Consider the following 17,817-nt stretch of genomic DNA (forward strand, 5'->3'; position numbering starts at 1 on the left):
GTTATCCTCAGAAGTTATTGACTTGAGCCTTTTACAGCTCATCGTATTAATATGGATTTACTTTATATACCTCATTTTTATACTTTTCTACTGGATGGTTAAGAACAAAATACAGCAAGACCTATATACCCAGAATTGTAACTTTTGTATCTGATAAGGTCAGCCAAGTAAAGAGTAGGAGAATTTATTAAGGAAATGACCACTCCTGAGAAACAGGAGGGGGCCTGAGTGGATAACCCACAAACCACTTCTCAAAAGAAGTTTTATAGAGCAAAATCATAAGGTGGGAACTTGGAACAAAACTATGATTGATTAATAAGATTACAACTGTAGAGGCTTAGGTAATGTTGAGCCCATGGGGAAACAAGGCATGTAGCAAATGTACATGGAAAGAACAAAGACCTTTTCTGGAAGGGATGAGTCATGAGATCCTGGTTATCCATCTGGATGACTGATGTCTATCTAGACTTTATTGGATCAAGAGAAACCAATTATAATATATTGCTTAACTCTCAGGCCTGGCTATTTCATCCTTGTCTTGAGGCCTGGCTTTCAATGAATGTGCCTCCAGCCATAGTTGTGATGTCTTTTCTACTAACTCCTTCAAGGGTCTAGCCCTGTCTGACTGCCTACAATATTTCTACCTAATTTAACTGTCTATAATAATATATTATAGTAAATCTATTCCTCTAGTGAACTGTAACTGATACACTAAGCAAGTACTCTACCACTGTGTTATATACTCCCTGCCCAGGCTATGTGGACAGCAACAGGCAAAGGTAGGAGGACATTTCAGGCAGAGGAACAGCATCAACAAAAACATAGGGACACAATATGTATGACATATTTAGGGAACCTAACAAGTCAGAGTGGCTGCAGACTCAAGTATGGAAGAAAAAATGGTTGAAGACAATGCTGAAAAGACACAAATGTCCATAGCCTTGAACGGAAGGGCAAAGGGAAAGAAAACTATTTCTTGAGTATTTTCTATGGACCTGGAAATTTTCACATATATTATTTCATCTAATCTTCATGAAAGTTGGTAAGATAAGAATGGATTCATTGATTTTTTTTTTTTTTTTTTTTTTTTTTTGAGAACCAGGGATTGAACTCAGGCCCTTGCCCTTGCCAGGGAAGCACTTATTCCACTGAGCCATCTCCCTGGCCCCCATTGATTGATTGATTGATTGATTGATTGATTGATTTACTAAGGATTGAACCCAAGGCCTTCCTGCAGAGCTATATCACCAGCCCTTTTTAAAATATAGAGGTATGGGTCTCATTAAATTGCTAAATTGCTCTGGCTAGGCTTAAACTTGCAATCCTCTTGCCTCAGCCTCCCAGAGTGCTTGGATTACAGGCATATACCACAATGCCCAGCAAGGTAAGCATCCTTATCCTCACTTACCCCACTGAGAAAATATCTATTCAAAATAGTTAAATAATTCACTTGCTAGAGCCTTTAATGTGGAACCATGGGAGGCTTGGAGAAGAAGTATGAATGAGGTTCTGCCACCAACTACGTCACCCAAAACAAAGCCCAGAAGAAGCTGCAGCTGAGCCCAGCAGACTTTAGGCAACTGTGCATCCTGAAGGGCATTCATTTATCCCCATGAACCCAAACATAAGAAGAAAGTGAACAAGGGTTCCACAGCAGCCGAACCTTTTATCTTATTAAAGACATCAAGTTTCTCCTCCATGAATCCATTGTCAACAAATTCCAGGAATACAAGGTGCTTGTTCAGAAGCTCCAGAAGGCCTATGGGAAAAGTGAGCAGAACACTGTGGAGCGTCTGAAGGACAATAAGCCTAACTACAAACTTGACCACATCATCGAGGAGTAGTACCATACATTTATCGATGCTCTGTGGGATGGATGATGCTCTGTCCATGTGCTTCCTCTTTTCTACCTTCCCACGAACAGGTAAGTACCACGTGCAGACCATCCAGCTCTGCCACCGGCTCACCATGGAGTTTCTGCACTACATCATTGCCACCAGTGTCTTGCGAAAGGTCTTCCTGTCCATCAAAGGCATTTACTACCAGCTTCAGGTGCTGGGGCAGCCCACTATGTGGGTCACACCCTATGCCTTCTCCCATGATCACCCAACAGATGTGGACTACAGGGTCATGGCCACTTTTACTGAGTTCTCTACCACTTTGTTGGGCTTTATCAACTTCCGCCTCTACTAGTTGGTCAACCTCGACTACCTGCCAAAGCTTGAGGATCAGGCCCCAGCAGAGGGGAAGGTGAAAGAGGATGCCTATGCATTGGATTCCAAGAGCTCCATGGAAAAACTAGTGGCCCTCAGTGCCAGCCTGGCCCATGTGGTGGTACCTGTGGCAAAGGAGGAGGCTCAGGTTGACAAGTTTACTGCTGATGGGGAGATCGTATTATAGAAAGAGAACCACAGGAAGGAGCTGGAGGTTCAAGAAAAGCACAAGAAGCTCTTTGAAGGCCTGAAGTTCTTCCTGAACCACAAGGTACCCTGGCCTTCATCATCAGAAGTTTCGGGGGGGGCATGTCCTGGACAAATCTTTGTGCATTGGGGCCACCTATGATGTCACAAATGCTGGCATCACCCACCAGATTGTCGACCAGCCTACACAGCAAAGCCCCATCATCAGCAGGTACTACATGCAGCCCTGTGGGTGTTTGTGTCAATTCCTGGCTCCTCCTCCCTGTGACATAGTACTTCCCTGGGGTGCAGCTGCCCCACATCTTTTGCCCTTCATATCTAAGAAGGAAGGAGATTACATTCCACCCAAGTAACTGAAGCTGCTGGCTATGCAGCAAGGAGGGGACCCAGGAAACTTGAAAGAATCGGAAGAGGAAGAGAAGGAAGAAGAAAATAAAGGTGATGGTGAGGAGGAGGAAGACGGAGAGGTTGGTTTGGAGAAGGAGGAGGAGGCTCACCTTGTAGCCCTAGAGGAGCAGAGGATTGAGGAAAAGAAATCCAGGGTGCTGATAGGCACCATGAAGTTGGAGGACAAGGAGCAGCTGGCCCAGAAGGAGGAGAGTGAGGCCAAGTGCCTAGCCATTGTGATGAAGAAGCGGGAGAAGTACCTTTACCAAAAGATCATGTTTGGCAAGAGGCGCAAAATCCAAGAGGCCAACAAGCTGGCACAGAATCAGAAAGCTCATGATGAGCCTCTGAGGTCTAAGAAGAAGGCCAAGAAGGCAAGGCCTGTATGAGTGCTCATGGCCCTCCCAGAGCTGGACATGGCAGAGACAGGACAGCGCACATATGATGGTGGCAGGCCCGTCACTTCTGCTCTCATCCCTCTTCTCCCCTGGCCAGCGCTGGCAACCTCATGCCCTCTGTTTGGGTCCATGGGCTGTACAGGCTCCTGTGGATGGAGCTCTCCTCTGGTGGCTGAACAGAGAAGAGGCCTTCTGCATTCTCAGGAACCAATGACACAAGGAGCAGGAACATGACAGACCCCTCCCTTGCTGCCTACATTCACCCTGGCTTTCTGTAGCTCCCACCTATGACTGGATCTGTGATTGTCAGGGTGCTGTGATGGGGTGAGAGTGGAGATGATTTTGTTATTATGTGGCTGGATTCTGGAAAAAAAAATAATTCACTCTTATCAGGCAAGCAACAGCATTTCAACTTCCCTCCCATATGAGAGGATATGGCCCAATGCTCTGGAAGGTGGTGAAATCAGCTGGAAAGGACAGTGCGAGGAACCATTTTACCCATCACTCTAGTGTTAGAAGAGTTAGCCAAACAGGAAAAGGGTGTTCAAAACCAAAGCCAAGTGCAGTAAGAAAATAATTCGAAAACCAAATGACCTAGCCAGAAGTCGGATTGTCAGAGCCAAGGGAGGTTCGTTCACAAAGCCAAATCTTCACCATGTAATTGGCCCAAAACGTGTCAGGTAGTGAAGCTAGATCAGGAGATGAGGGAGGCCAGCCAGGAAACTTGAGAAATGTGGAAGCTACCAGCTGAGCCCTAAGCCCTATCCCTCCCCATTCAAGTCCTGGGGATTTGGGGATGGGCAAGAAGTTAGGAGATGAGCTTTCTGTGTTGAAAAACTGAACAGTTCAGTTCCCTAGAGGATAGTATGATTGGCAATGTTTTGGAGAAAGACTATTCTGGCACCTGTGTGAAAAGGGGCCTTGAGATTTCTCACGGTAGCACCTCCTCCTTCTGGGTCTCATGAGCAGGACAGGAGAGGAGAGGGAAGAAGAGCAGACAGGGAGAGGACTCTACCTTGGTCCTTGGACTCATGGGACTACTCTAGTTACAGGGAGCCCCAAACCCCAAAGAACACCACCCACACATTGACCCATCTAGAGACCCAGGGAAGATTCATTTGGGCCTCTGAACCACTCCATGACATCCCCTCTCCAATTTTTTTTTAAGCATAGGAGGAAACTGAGGTTGGAGCAAATTCAGTGTCTACTCAAAGTTGCACTGTGAGTTGGAGATCAGAATTGGATTTATACAATTCTGTGCCTTTTTCTGCTATGAGGCTTAAAAAATAAACTGGTCAGGGAAGGTACATAGACAAGGAAGTTCTTATGCTGACCAGGTGGTGGGCAGCAAGTGCAGAAGGACGACAGGCTCTCTGGGCAAAGCAACAAAAATGCAACACAGCAGAGCCAGTTAAGGAAAGGAAACATGGGGCAAAGGCTGGGTGCTCCTTGAAGAAGAGAAGGGTCCAGATGCATGGGGATCCTTGAACACAGTCTCCTGGGGAGGGGGACAGAGGTGAAACTGGGAGGTCAGAGGTCAGGTCAACATGGGTTAAGGCAGGCTGTGGAGTGGAAGGAGGGAGCCAGGAGCAAGTGCAGGTGTGAGGTGAACCAGCCTCACAAAGAACAGGATGGGCTCAAGGAAATCAAGACCTTAGAGGAGGACAGCCCAGAAACATTGAGAAGTCAGGCTTCAGGTGGCCTTGAGACACCCTGAGAGGAACCTGGCAAATGTACCCGCAGAACTGCGGGAGACCCGGGAGGGAAGCCAGGAAGGGGACAGGCGTGGCTGACGCGACCTCAGCTGTCCCTCGAGGGTCAGAGGCGCGGGAGGGCGGGGCTCTGGGACTGAGAGCTAGAGAAGGCATTCGCAACCTGCCGACCCGGGTAACAAAGACAGGACTACATCTCCCAGCATGCTCGGGCTCGGTGGGGCGACGGCGGGCGGTTGCGGCGCTGCAGTTGACGGTGGGCGCAGGACCGCTCGGCACCGGAGCCTGTCATCCCAGAGGGGTCGGCTGCGATGCGCGTGTATCCCCCGCCCACGGGCCGCGCCCGGCTCGCGTCTCCAGCCCCGGGTCCCCGCCCCTCGCCCCACCCCAGCCAGGAGCCCTAGCGGGGCCGCAGCGCGGCGGCGGCGGCAACATCACTCTCGCCGCCGCTGCTCCGCCCTATCCCCTTCTGTTTTTCTCCCATTCTCCGGTGGCAGGGAAGGCAGAGGCCGTGGCGGTCGCGCTAGCTGTAATGAATGATCCCCTTGCTAGGGGCGAGGACTCCAGGTGAGCCTCTGCTCTCGGGAGGGCCGCCCCGGACCCACAGCCGCGCTATGGATCCCTAGAGGAAGGAGAAGAAGACAGCCTGCTGCCCACCCCCATCCCATTTTCCTCTTCCTTTATCTCATTGTTGCCGGAGCTGTTTACGGCGGCGGCGCTCGCTCTGCTCCGGCATGGGGCGCGTTCCGGGCACTGCCCTTCGGCAGGCGCAGCCCTCGCGGCTGCCCGCGGGCTCTGCCTAGTCCGCCTCCCCAGCCGGTGCACCGAGGACCGGAGAGCCGAGGCCCGTACTGCAGCAGCGGCGGAGCCACCTCCTAGCAGCATCCGCACCTCCCGAAGCTGAATGCCGATTGAAGAGCGGCGCCTGGGGGCAGAGCCCGCCCCGCGGATCCCGACCTAGGCAGCAGGACAGCAGAAGCAGCAGAGCGGCAACATGGCTAGTAAGACCAAGGCTGGTGAGGCCCTGAAAGTGGTGGCCCGGTGCCGCCCCCTCAGCAGGAAAGAGGAGGCCGCGGGTCACGAGCAGATCCTGACCATGGACGTGCGACTGGGCCAGGTGACCCTGCGGAACCCCCGCGCGGCCCCTGGGGAGCTGCCCAAGACCTTCACCTTTGATGCCGTGTACGATGCCAGCTCCAAGCAAGCAGACCTGTACGATGAAACGGTGAGGCCCCTCATAGACTCGGTCCTTCAGGGTTTCAATGGCACCGTGTTTGCCTATGGTCAGACCGGCACTGGCAAGACTTACACCATGCAGGGGACCTGGGTGGAGCCCGAGCTGCGCGGGGTCATCCCCAACGCCTTTGAGCACATCTTCACCCACATCTCTCGCTCCCAGAACCAACAGTACCTGGTCCGGGCCTCTTACCTGGAGATCTACCAGGAGGAGATTCGAGATCTGCTCTCTAAAGAGCCAGGCAAGAGACTAGAGCTGAAGGAAAACCCTGAGACAGGCGTTTACATCAAGGACCTCTCCTCCTTTGTCACCAAGAATGTCAAGGAGATTGAGCATGTGATGAACCTAGGGAACCAGACCCGAGCAGTGGGCAGCACCCACATGAATGAGGTCAGTTCCCGCTCCCACGCCATCTTCGTGATCACCGTGGAGTGCAGCGAGCAAGGCTCAGACGGCCAGGAGCACATCCGTGTGGGGAAACTCAACCTGGTAGACCTGGCTGGCAGCGAGAGGCAGAACAAGGCAGGCCCCAACACCACTGGAGGGACAGTTACTCAGTCCACTGCTGGTGGTGGAAGTGGAAGTGGAGGTGGTGGCAGTGGTGGCAGTGGGGAGCGGCCTAAAGAAGCCTCCAAAATCAACCTCTCACTGTCTGCCCTGGGCAATGTGATTGCTGCTCTGGCAGGCAACAGGAGCACCCACATCCCCTACAGGGACTCCAAGCTGACCCGGCTGCTCCAGGACTCTCTGGGGGGAAATGCCAAAACCATCATGGTGGCCACCCTGGGACCTGCTTCTCACAGCTACGACGAGAGCCTGTCCACCCTACGCTTCGCCAACCGAGCCAAGAACATCAAAAACAAGCCCCGGGTGAACGAGGACCCCAAGGACACACTGCTGAGGGAATTCCAGGAGGAGATTGCCCGCCTGAAGGCCCAGCTGGAGAAGAAGGGAATGCTGGGCAAGCGGCCTCGCAGGAAGAGCAGCCGTAGGAAGAAGGCCGTGTCTGCCCCGGCAGGGTACCCTGAAGGGCCAGTGATTGAGGCCTGGGTAGCTGAAGAGGAAGATGACAACAACAACAACCACCACCCGCCCCAGCCCATCCTGGAGCCAGCCCTGGAGAAGAACATGGAGAATTACCTGCAGGAGCAGAAGGAGAGGCTGGAGGAGGAGAAGGCAGCCATCCAGGATGACCGCAGCCTGGTGAGTGAGGAGAAGCAGAAGCTGCTGGAGGAAAAAGAGAAGATGCTGGAGGACCTGCAACGGGAACAGCAGGCCACGGAGCTACTTGCAGCCAAGTACAAGGTAAGGGTCCCAGTGGAGCCCTAGCAGGAGAGAGGTCCCAGCAAAGGTATTTTATGGTAGGCTACCCTTTGGGGGTCCATGAGCTGACCTGAAGTGGGGTGTCCTCCCTGTGTACTGCACATGCCCACTGCCTCTAGAGCAGCCAGGCAGATTGCTGCAATATTAGACAACCAGGCACATGCACATGCCTGGGTATACACAAAGCAAAGCAGGCAGGTGAAATCAAGCCAGTGAACTTATGAACTCTGACCTGCTACTATGGATCACAGGCGGCCCTAGGATCAGCTAGGTCTGCGGGATCAGAACCTTGCCTCTTGTGAGGTGGGTTCTCACTTCTGCACAGCCTCCTCCCCTCCCCTTCCTCCTTCTATGGATTCTTCAGACCTTGAATCATACAGTGGTGCTTTGGTGCACAAACTCAGTTCTCTTCACAATTCTGGTTACAACCTGAAGTGGATGAGAGCTGAGTCAGATTTTTCCTAAAGTTAACATTGAACCTAACCATTGAATTAGGTTTGGTTTTGGTTCAACTCAATTTGCAACCAGAATTGTGGAAAAAATCAAGTTTGTGAACTGAGGTACCATTGTATTAATAATATCTGACTTTGAGGCAGCACTCCACAGTACAAACGCCTTAAAATCCTTATAGTGGACCGGTGAGCTAGCTCAGCAGACTAAGCATCTGCTTGGGCAAGCACAGGGACCAGGGCTTGATCCCAGCACCACAAACCATGCCAGCCCTGCCCCCAGGCGTGCTGAGCCAGCCAGAGACCTGGCATGGTGGTGCATGTCTGTAATCCCAGCACTGGGGAGGCTGAAAACAGGAGCATCACTACAAGTCAGAGATGCATAGTGAGACCTTGTACCAAATGCATTAAAAAAAAAAAAAAAAAAGTCCTTATAATAGCCATCAAGGGTAGCAGTTTTAAAACCCATTTTACAGGGGAGGAACCAGGATGGCTCAAGGAAGTGACAGGACCAAGTTCCATCCTACAGTGGGGGAGAGCGGGGCTAGAACCCACAGACCTCATGCTCTTTCAGGTCCTTCATGGCAAAACAGGACCACGAGTGGATTCTGTTCCCAGGAAAAGGGCCCATTCAGTGCCTGTTCCCAGGAAAAGGGCCCATTCAGTGCCAGGGCAACTTTGTGGTATCATTAGAAAGGAAATTTGCAGCCTCCTGGAGGAGGTAGGGGTGAAAGAGCACTGGGCTCTATCCCAGAAACCCAGAGTCTAGGTCCAGCTATCCTACAGATCCCTGAGTCACCTTGTGTAAATGCTTTTCCCTACCTTTCCTCATGCCTCAGTTTCCTTTTCTGTAAAAATAGAATAGACTAAGTGATCTCTGAGATTCTATCAATCTAGTTATTTCTACAATCCATATTAAAATGAGAATGGGGCAACATGCTTGGGCTCCCCTTTAATTCATTTTCCAGTTTTAGAGAAGACAAAGTTGGCCCAGGTGTCTTTCAGGTTGGGAGTTTCATTCCCCTATATCATCCATGTCCTAGCTCCCCATGATAAATATAGTCATATGCTGCATACACAGGCTAATAAAAATAAAAACTAAAATTATCAAGATTTTTTTTTTTTTTTTAAATGAGAAACAGCCAAGCCTTGCCCCAGTAATGTCCCATTCTCCATTGCCTTGAACGATGTCAGGGCCTCGGTGTACTTCTTTTTTTTTTTTTTTTTTTTCCAAAGTTTTATTGATAAATAGCAATGAGACAGTTTCAAATCAAATCGGAAGTACAGTTTCAACAAATAATACACTGCATATATTCTTCTTAGTGGTTAATTGCTGTACAAGATGCAGACTTGTGATCCTCTTTACAAACACCATTAGAACAAATCATTCTATTCATTAAGAGAATGCAACTATATATCTATCCCAATCGGTGTACTTCTTGAGCTGTTTCCTTCCCATCTCTGGGGCCTGACCAATCACAGGCCTGTTAAATTTCAATACTGCAGATGCCACAACTCAGTGTTCCAGACATTTCCAGGCGCCTGGAGCCTGCAATACTGGGAGTTGGAGGAAGGACACAGGGGACCATGAATGTGCTGGGAGGAAGAAAACATTGTTATGTCTTATTCTTTCATGGAGTATGGGCTGGGAGTGGGAAAGCCCTGCCCATAGTGCTGGAGAATGACAGCCAAGCTGTATGCATTGTGTGCTGGGAATGTGCCGCTGCACCAGGGGCTCTGGCCTTATCATGTTTAATATTTAATTCACCACGGTGATACTGTGAGCTCAGCCACGGTGATACTGAGGTGCCTCCTCACTGGCAAGATCAGGAGTCTGGCAATGCTAGGGCTGTCCTGGGAGAAGCAGAATGTGCAGGCCCGGCAGTTAGACCAGCCTCCCCACCCTACCCCGGCAAAGAGGAAATTCAGACAGTCTGGTGGTTCCAACTGGGAAGTCTCACCTTTCCTTCTGTCATTGGTTTTACTATCAAAAGACACTCCTTACCTCCTTATAGCTGGGAGGTATTGAGAGGGCCATGAAAGCTAGAGAGGAAGAAGAGTATGGATGGACCTTTCAGCTGCCTGGGAAATAGGTAGAAGGGGTGCAGAAGAGATTATTGCTGGTACCTGCTTGGCTTCCCACCATAAGATTCATGGATCTAAGGGAATATAAGGCTTGGGTAATAAAACAGTCAGGAAATCAGGGTGTAGCTTGGCCCTGTGGCTTGTAGCTACAATCCTAATTGCTTGAGAGGCTGAGGCAGAAGGATCACTTAAGTCAAGGAATTCTAGATGAGCCTAGGCAACATAGACCCTGTGTCTAATATGAGGAAAAGAGAGAGAGGGAGAGAAAAAGAAAAAGTGATTGAGAGGAATCAGGTTGGGTAATGCCAGAATCCTTGGGCCAGAGGTATAGCCCATGCAACACTATAGTCTTGTAGCTAGCAGAGGCCTTGGGAAACAGGCCTTGAACTTGCCTCAGGCATACAGGTGAACTGAGAAGGGTTCTAGACCCTTTATATTGTTTAGCCTCCTTTCATAGCTCTATAGTCCTCATGTTACCTGCATTTCTTAATAACCAGAGTAACTCATTTTTACATAATGCTTTGGCATCTTAATCACACTTAATCCTCCCAACAACCCCAAGAGGCAGACACTGTTATTTCCATTTGACAGTTATGAAAGCCAAGTTTGGAGAATAGGAGTATTAGAATCTTGATCTTCCAATACCCCAGCCCCATGTGCTTTCCAAGCCAGCCCATATTTCTCTATATTTGCTCACTGGGTGACTCAGAGCTGAGGCCTTTGTCTCTGTAGACCTCTGGTTTCCATTGGCTTCATGAGGGGAAGCCTGACATAGCTCCCTGGGGAGTGGGTGAAATGATCATTATGTGGCAGACTTTCAAATAGAAGCGGAGGGCAGCATGGGAAATTCCAGGAGGGGCAGGATGATTCTGTGTCCCATGCCACCAAAGACAGCCAGCAGGGAGCAAGACCAGATTGGAGCCCAGGCAGAGCCCTCAGCATCCTGTCCCAGTGGCAGCCCCAAGGCATTGCCCAGTTCAGCAGGATATTTCTAGGATGGAAGAAATGGTTTGAGGGCTCCTAAGGGAGCCACAGGGGTAAAGAGGGAGGAGCACAGGAGAGATAAGATCCAGTCCTGCCTCTTTCCCAGGGTTGTGCTGGAGATGAAATGAGATCATTAGCGCAAGGGTATTTGAAATAGGTTGAAAGCACCAAGTAAAAGGAAACATTAGCAGCCACAGGGTGGCTTCTGTCTGCCAAGCAGGGGTCTGGACATCTTTGTTGTTAGTTTAACCCCTTCCTGGCCCTGCCATCCCAGCTTCCCTGCCATAGGGAGTGGAGCCAGGCAGATAAGGTCTCAGAGACCTAGAAGGCAAGAGCGGGGGTCCCTCCTCAAAATTCACTGAGCTTTTGCTGCCCGTTTGCACCTCACTCCTGTCCCCACTTTCTGAATCATGGTGTCATCTCCAGCTCCAGCTGCCCCCACTTCTGTCCTCTAGTTGCACCATCCTCCAGGGCAGCGGAACAGGAGTTGAGGCGCCCCAGTGCCCTCATTCTCTCTGTGACTCAGCTCTCAGTCTGTCTCCTGCTCTCCCTGCCCACCACCTGTAAGCTCCCAGCTCTCTTTGTTCTCCCCTCCCTGTGTACAAACACGGTGCCAGGCCGACTCCTTGGAATCTCCTTTCCTGCCTCCTTTTGAGATTACTGAATTTCCTGTGTTTACTGCGGGCCTCAAGGGTCTCTGGGGAGTACAGATGTGTGAGAGTCAGTGACTGCGGCCAGCACCCTGACTTGACCGTGGATCACTGACGATCCGCTCTTCGTAGCATTTCCAGGGATCCAGTTGCGGGCCCATTAGCAGCCTGGGCCGCTGGTGTAGGTGGAAGAAGAGGCCTCCCTGGCCCACAGGGACAGGAAAATGCAGATATTTGGGAGGGCAGGGGAAGACTCCAATGTTTGTGCACAGTGCCCAAGATGCAACTGGTGAATGTGTGTAGATTGGTTAGGAGGCCTGCTCTACTCACATTTAATTATATGAAGATTTTTAAATATATTTTTAAAAATAGTTGGTACATTTCAATACATAATGATCACGTTCTTTATGTGGAGTTGGTACATATACATAACACATTAAATCTTTTTTCACCTGCTTAGGTAGATGCAGGAGCTAGGAGTTCAATCCCTGGGCCTGCTGCGCAGGCCTCGCCCCCAGGGCACGCTGAGATGGCAATTGAGACTGGACGTGGTGGCGCCCTTCTATAATCCCAGCTCTTGGGAGGCTGTAAACAGGAGAATCACTACAAGTCTGATCTAGTAGTGAGACCCTGTACATCCTGTCCTAAATACAAAAAAAAAAAAAAAAAAAAAAAAATCTTTTTTATCCCATTCCTTCCCCTCCATCTCTGTCTACCTCCTGATCCCCTTCTCATCTGAGAAAGAGCTAGCTTCCTACTTTCTATTACCTGTCTTGTCTTTTTTTTTTGAATCAGGGTCTTGGTAAGTAGCCCAGGCTGACTTGAACTCACAGCAATCCTCCTGTCTCAGCCTCCCAGGTGCCAGGATTATAGGCATATGCCACCATTATCTGATTTTTTATTTTGCTCTTTATTTATATTCTGGGATTTGCATATAACAGAACCCATGCAGTTTTTAAGTTTGTGTGTCTGATTATTTCACTTAACACTGTGGTCTCAAGAGGCATCCATTTTTGTGCAAGAAGCTTTTTTAAACAATAGCTTTAATTTTGAAAAAATTTAGAGGGGATGGACTAAGTGACTTCTTTTTTTTAAACCAAGTTTATTGTATAAGCTAAGTATTTACAATGATCACATTCATCATAGGGCATTAGACCTGTACATGATATACCTTGATTTGTCTTTTTTTTTTTTTGACTAGATGATTTCTAACACTTTGGTTCTAGCTATTGAGAGGGAAAGGAGAGTTCCTGGGGAGGCAAGGCCACGGGTGACAGGGAATATAGGCTCGGACTGAAGGGAGGTGGGAATGACAGGAGTGGATGTGATCCCCAGTCGTGGGTCTGCAGAAAGAAGAGCAGGGATCCTGGCCGCAGCCCCACTCTCTCAGGGGTGAGTAGCAAAGAGAAGCTGCATAAAAAGCCTCCAAAGCAGGGGACATGGTCACCACAGGGAGAGCGCAGCGTGCACTGAGTTTGCACTGTGTCTCCTGAGGGTCCCTCTTCTCTCTCCTTCCTCTGAGCATGAGGACTGAGTGTGCTTCTGTTCTTGCAGTGCTTGGGATGGAGCTCAGGGCTTTGCACTACTGGTCATCACTCTTCCATTAAACTACAGCTTCAGCCCAGAACAGTGACCATGAACCTTTCAGAGACCGAGTGCAAAGGTTAAACTGCACCGCAAAGCCCACTTATTTATCTCATAATGCCAACACTGCAATTAATCCTGAGTACTAAAGTTTTAGTTTAGTAAAGACAACTCTATATTATTATCTTTTGTCTTAAAAGAAAAATACGGGGCCAAGGAGATGGCTTAGTTGAATAAGCACTTCCCTGGCAAGCCCAAGGACCTGAGTTCAATCCCCGGTTTTGCAAAAGAAAAAAAAAATAGAAAAATGCAGCACTCATGCCATAGGTTCACCACCAGTGGGATAACCTATAACTGTACGGGTTAATTATAAAAGGGATTCAAAAATGAGTTTTAAGCCTATGAAAGAACAATAATAGCAAAAATAATGTCTACTGAACACTTGCTTTGTTTGCATTGCTATACTGTTTACAGATTTTTCCGCATGAGCACCCTCCATGAAAGGTGTGTTATTGTTCCTATTTTAGAGATGAGAAAACTGAAGCCCAGTAAAGTTAAATCACTTGACCCAGGGCATGTGTGGGGTTTGTAGGTGGCAGAGCTATTTAATCCAAGTTGGCTTAGTACAAAGTTCCTAGGAAGGAAGTATTCTCACCTTTCAGGTGACAGAATCCAGCAGACAGACGGGGAGGAGTCAGCAACGTTTACGTGCAAGCACTAGATTAAAACTGGAGATGGGGACTCATCCTTAGGTTGTTGGTTTTGGTTTTGGTTTTGTGGTGCTGTTTTGAACCCGGGATATCATACATATCAGGCAAATGCTGTACCACTGAGCTCCAGCTCCAGCTGGGACTCATCTTTAGAAGAGGGCTCAGATAAGTTTTCTCATCTATAAAATGGGCTAACACTACTATCCATGTTATAGTGCTATTTATATGTGAAGTTAGTTGGCTGCTGTAAGGCCCTTTGCACAAGTCCTGCTCTCAGATGTTCCATCAGTTGTTATCTTCAGCTGCCTTGTGGAGGCTTCACTTGGCCGTCTTGGGCATAAGCTGAGTGCGTCCCACTTTAACCTGGGATTCAGGGCCCACAGATCTGGCTGCAGTGCAGTTCTTCAGTCTTCCTGCCCCAGCAAGCCACAGTGCTAGGGCTGACTGGTCTAGTCCAAGCTTCAACTCAAGCAACTACCTCCCTGTCCTTTTGCTGATGGCATGTTTTTTTTCTCCTGATTGTCCTTGATAACTAGAGAAAAGGAATTAAAGAGCAGGATAAGCTTAGTATAAAGAACTTTGTGACAGAATTGAGTGTTTTAAGAAGTAAAGGACAGCCTCATTGGTGGCAGTGGATTCACAGGAGTATTTGTTTCCCTAAACTCAACAAGCTGTAGCTGAGTATGTACAGCATCCCATCCCTGAAAGAGTTCGAGGAGAAAGGAATGTCGTTCTAAGGGGCAAGATGCACTGCTGTCCCTCCCTCCCTTGGTAATGTGTGTTTACAGTCCCTATTAAATGCATTCATCATGAGGAATTGGTACGTACACATAGCACATTTTGATCTAAGGCATGGATGTCCAACCTTTTGACTTTCCTGAGCCACAGTGAGTGAGGGGGAATTGTCTTGGGCCACGCATAATATAGCTTGTGTATATAAGTAATAAGACTGCCTTTATTTTTTAATATTTTAATTATTAAATTGCTTTATGAAATAACACAAGCTCAAATGTGTGGTTGAAATGCTATTATAGGCTGGGGAGATGGCTCAGTTGAATAAGCGTTTGCCTGGCAAGCACAACAGTCTGAGTTCAATCCCCGGCTCCATTAAAAAAAATGAAAGAAATGAAATGCTATTATAACTCATTGCTGCATTTTACTCATTAAGCCGCACAAGTACTGGTAACATGTGATCCATGTGGCTTTCAGTTCCACAGCGCGAGGCCAGTTAAGGAGGCTGAGGTAGCGCTGCTCTGCTCCCCGCTTTGCACAGGACTATGCTGTGTACAGTCTGTGCCAGAGCACCATGTAGTCAAGCCATAACCAGCATCCAAAACATCGCATAATAATGGAAAAGAATATAGTCTCATAGGGCCACAGTATTAGCTGTCAAGACTGCGTGTGGCCTGCGGGTTGTGGGTTGAACATATCTCTTCTTAGGGACTGAATTAGATGACCTTTAAAATCCCCCTCTCACAAATGCTGCTGAAGCCCGGGTGGGGTGGCACAGGCCTGTAATTCCAGCCCTTAGGAGGCCAGGCCAGCCTGAACTACATAGTGAGATTCAGTGTCAAAAAATAATAACTAAAAAAAAAAAAGCAAGAGAAGTAACATTGAACTAGATGATCTTTAAAATTCTCTTCTGTTAAAAGGTGTGCTTAAAATATCATTGTTTAGAGGAAAATGTGAAATGTTTATTTTTTGAAATTTAAGAAGAAGATTTAAAATTTAATGCAGCATGAATTCAATCAATAATAAAAATATTTTTCAGCTCTTTATCATGATCAATTAAAGGATAAAAGGCAACAAGAGAGAATGGGAGAACATAAGGAATGAGAGAGAGAAGCAATGAAGAAGGGGGAGGGAAAGTCATAGAGACAGGTGGAAAAGAGAATGGATAGTAGGGTGGACAGCAGGGCTTCTGGGAAGAGGAAAGCTGCCCAAAGAGAAAGTTCTAGAAAAGAAACTTGACTCTCTAGTGTCATTCTGATCTTGCCATTAATGACGCAGGAGTGGACCAGAGATTTCTCAATTACCCAGACAATGTCTTCTTCCCCAAAGCTGATCTGGTTCCATCTGCATGCCCCAGGGACGACAGGCCACTGCAAACACTAGGAAATGTGTGGGCTGGATGTCAGGCATCCCCACCTAGCTTAACTATGTCCTCCACCATCAGACCTTTGAGAAACCTGGGGATAACCCAGGATCCCCACTCCCAGGCTAAGCCTAGCATCTAGGTCAGTGATGGTAAACCTTTTAGAGACCAAATGCCAAACTGCAACCTAAACCCCACTATATAAAGTGTAATACAGCCATTCAACCTGAATACTGAGGTTTTTATTTAGAAAAACAACTTTCTACATTCATATCTTTTGTCTTAAAAGAAAAACACAAGTGCCATAGGTCTGCCACCTCTGATGGCAAAGCCCACCGTCAAAGCCAATGGCCTCAGCGCTGGCGGGAGCACATTTCTTCCCATCCCTGGTGGGGTGTGGTCAATGTCCTGTGCTGAGGGCATTTTGTAGCATAAAGACTTGACCTGCCTGGCAGGGATGGTGATACACACTGTAATCCCAGCTACTCTGGAGGCTGAGGCAGGATCACAAGTTCAAAGTTAACCAGGGTAAATGAGTGAGACCCTATCTCAAAATAAAATTTTAAAAAGGGTAGGGATGTAGTGTATAGGCCCTGGGCTTAAATTTTTAGTGCACAAAACTAAATTAAATTTAAAAAGACTTGACCATGGGAACTATGTAAGACTAATGCACTTTCATCTGAAGTTCTGGACTTCCTATTCTAGTGAAGCTCAGCAGGTTTCTTGGTGCAATATTAGGTTTTTCATGCTGTGTGTTGGCTGGAGGAATGTGTTGTCACATTGCCCTTAGTCATTTCTAGCCCCCGGATAGCATGGGATTGGATGAAGTGGCCACGATAATGTTGCCATTGTGCTCTGAGGACTAGGAAGAGAGGCCTGGAATTCTGGTTGAGAGGGCACTTTTCTCCCGACTCTGCCCTGCTAGCCCACTTGCCTGCTCAGTCTGGGAATCAGGCTGAATGAGTAGAAAAATGGCCCATTTCCCTACACAGTCACTGGACAGCAGTGGGGCTTATACAAGGCAGATCTCTGCTCTCAGAGGATATAGATCACCTCTGAGGTATATCTAGTCATTTTGTGTATGTGTGTATGTGTGTATATATTGGCCTTTTGGTGCTGAAGATCTAGCCTAGCGCCTCACACATGTTAAGCAGTATGCTCTACAGCTGGGCATGCTCGACCTTAGAATTTTTAATATGCTGGAAAAGTCCTAGACATTAACTCTCCTGGTCAGACCAAAGACTAACTTGCTAGTTGTCTCTCTGTCCTCCAGATGTACTCAACAGAAGATTATCAGGCTCTGCAATGAGCTACTTCTACAGCCCTAGGTAACAGACTGGTCAGCTTTCTCCTTTCTTTAGGTAGATTAGCAAAAAAAGAACAATGATGATAGTAATAATATAACTACCATTTCTTCCACCAGTGCTTAATGACAAACACACAGATGTGTTCTCTATGTGCATTGTTTTATTAGCCCTCACAGTAGCACAAAGGAAGGGTGTTATTTTAATTTCCATGTGACACATAAGGATGCTGAGATTCATTAGGAAATGAACAACCCATGTCACATGCCTAGAATGTGGTAGGGCCAGAATAACTAGCCTGTGCCTGCCTGTCTGTATGGTTCATGATCTCTTCCTCCACAATGCAGTGCCAGCACAGAACGAGATTTATGCCCATATCCCCAGCTAATAGGCCCCAGTGCGAACTTCTGTCCCCTGGTGCTTACCTCATCTGTCCTTCCATATGATGCAAGGCCCTAGCTCTGACCTCACCCCAGCAC

At 48.1% G+C, this 17,817-nt stretch overlaps 1 protein-coding gene and 1 pseudogene across 2 annotated transcripts in view; both read left to right on the forward strand.

Moving 5' to 3' along the window:
- The first annotated feature begins 1,475 nt into the window (after positions 1–1,475).
- On the forward strand, positions 1,476–3,237 carry LOC101578986 (annotated as a pseudogene).
- Positions 3,238–5,246: 2,009 nt separating this feature from the next.
- Positions 5,247–17,817, forward strand: part of Kif3c (kinesin family member 3C) — a 43,007-nt gene continuing 30,436 nt past the window's right edge. Inside the window, exons 1-2 of one of the 2 annotated variants that reach the window (XM_023711003.1) lie at positions 5,248–6,142; positions 6,317–7,459. In XM_023711003.1, the coding sequence (XP_023566771.1) occupies positions 5,912–6,142; positions 6,317–7,459 (1,374 nt within the window). In that variant the 5' untranslated portion in view covers positions 5,248–5,911. Of the gene's footprint in view, positions 7,460–17,817 lie in introns of both variants that reach the window. The other variant, XM_004627440.2, reaches the window with a different exon arrangement.

Source organism: Octodon degus, unplaced genomic scaffold (genome assembly GCF_000260255.1).
Source record: "Octodon degus isolate 3935 unplaced genomic scaffold, OctDeg1.0 scaffold00019, whole genome shotgun sequence".
NCBI classification, from domain to species: domain Eukaryota; kingdom Metazoa; phylum Chordata; class Mammalia; order Rodentia; family Octodontidae; genus Octodon; species Octodon degus.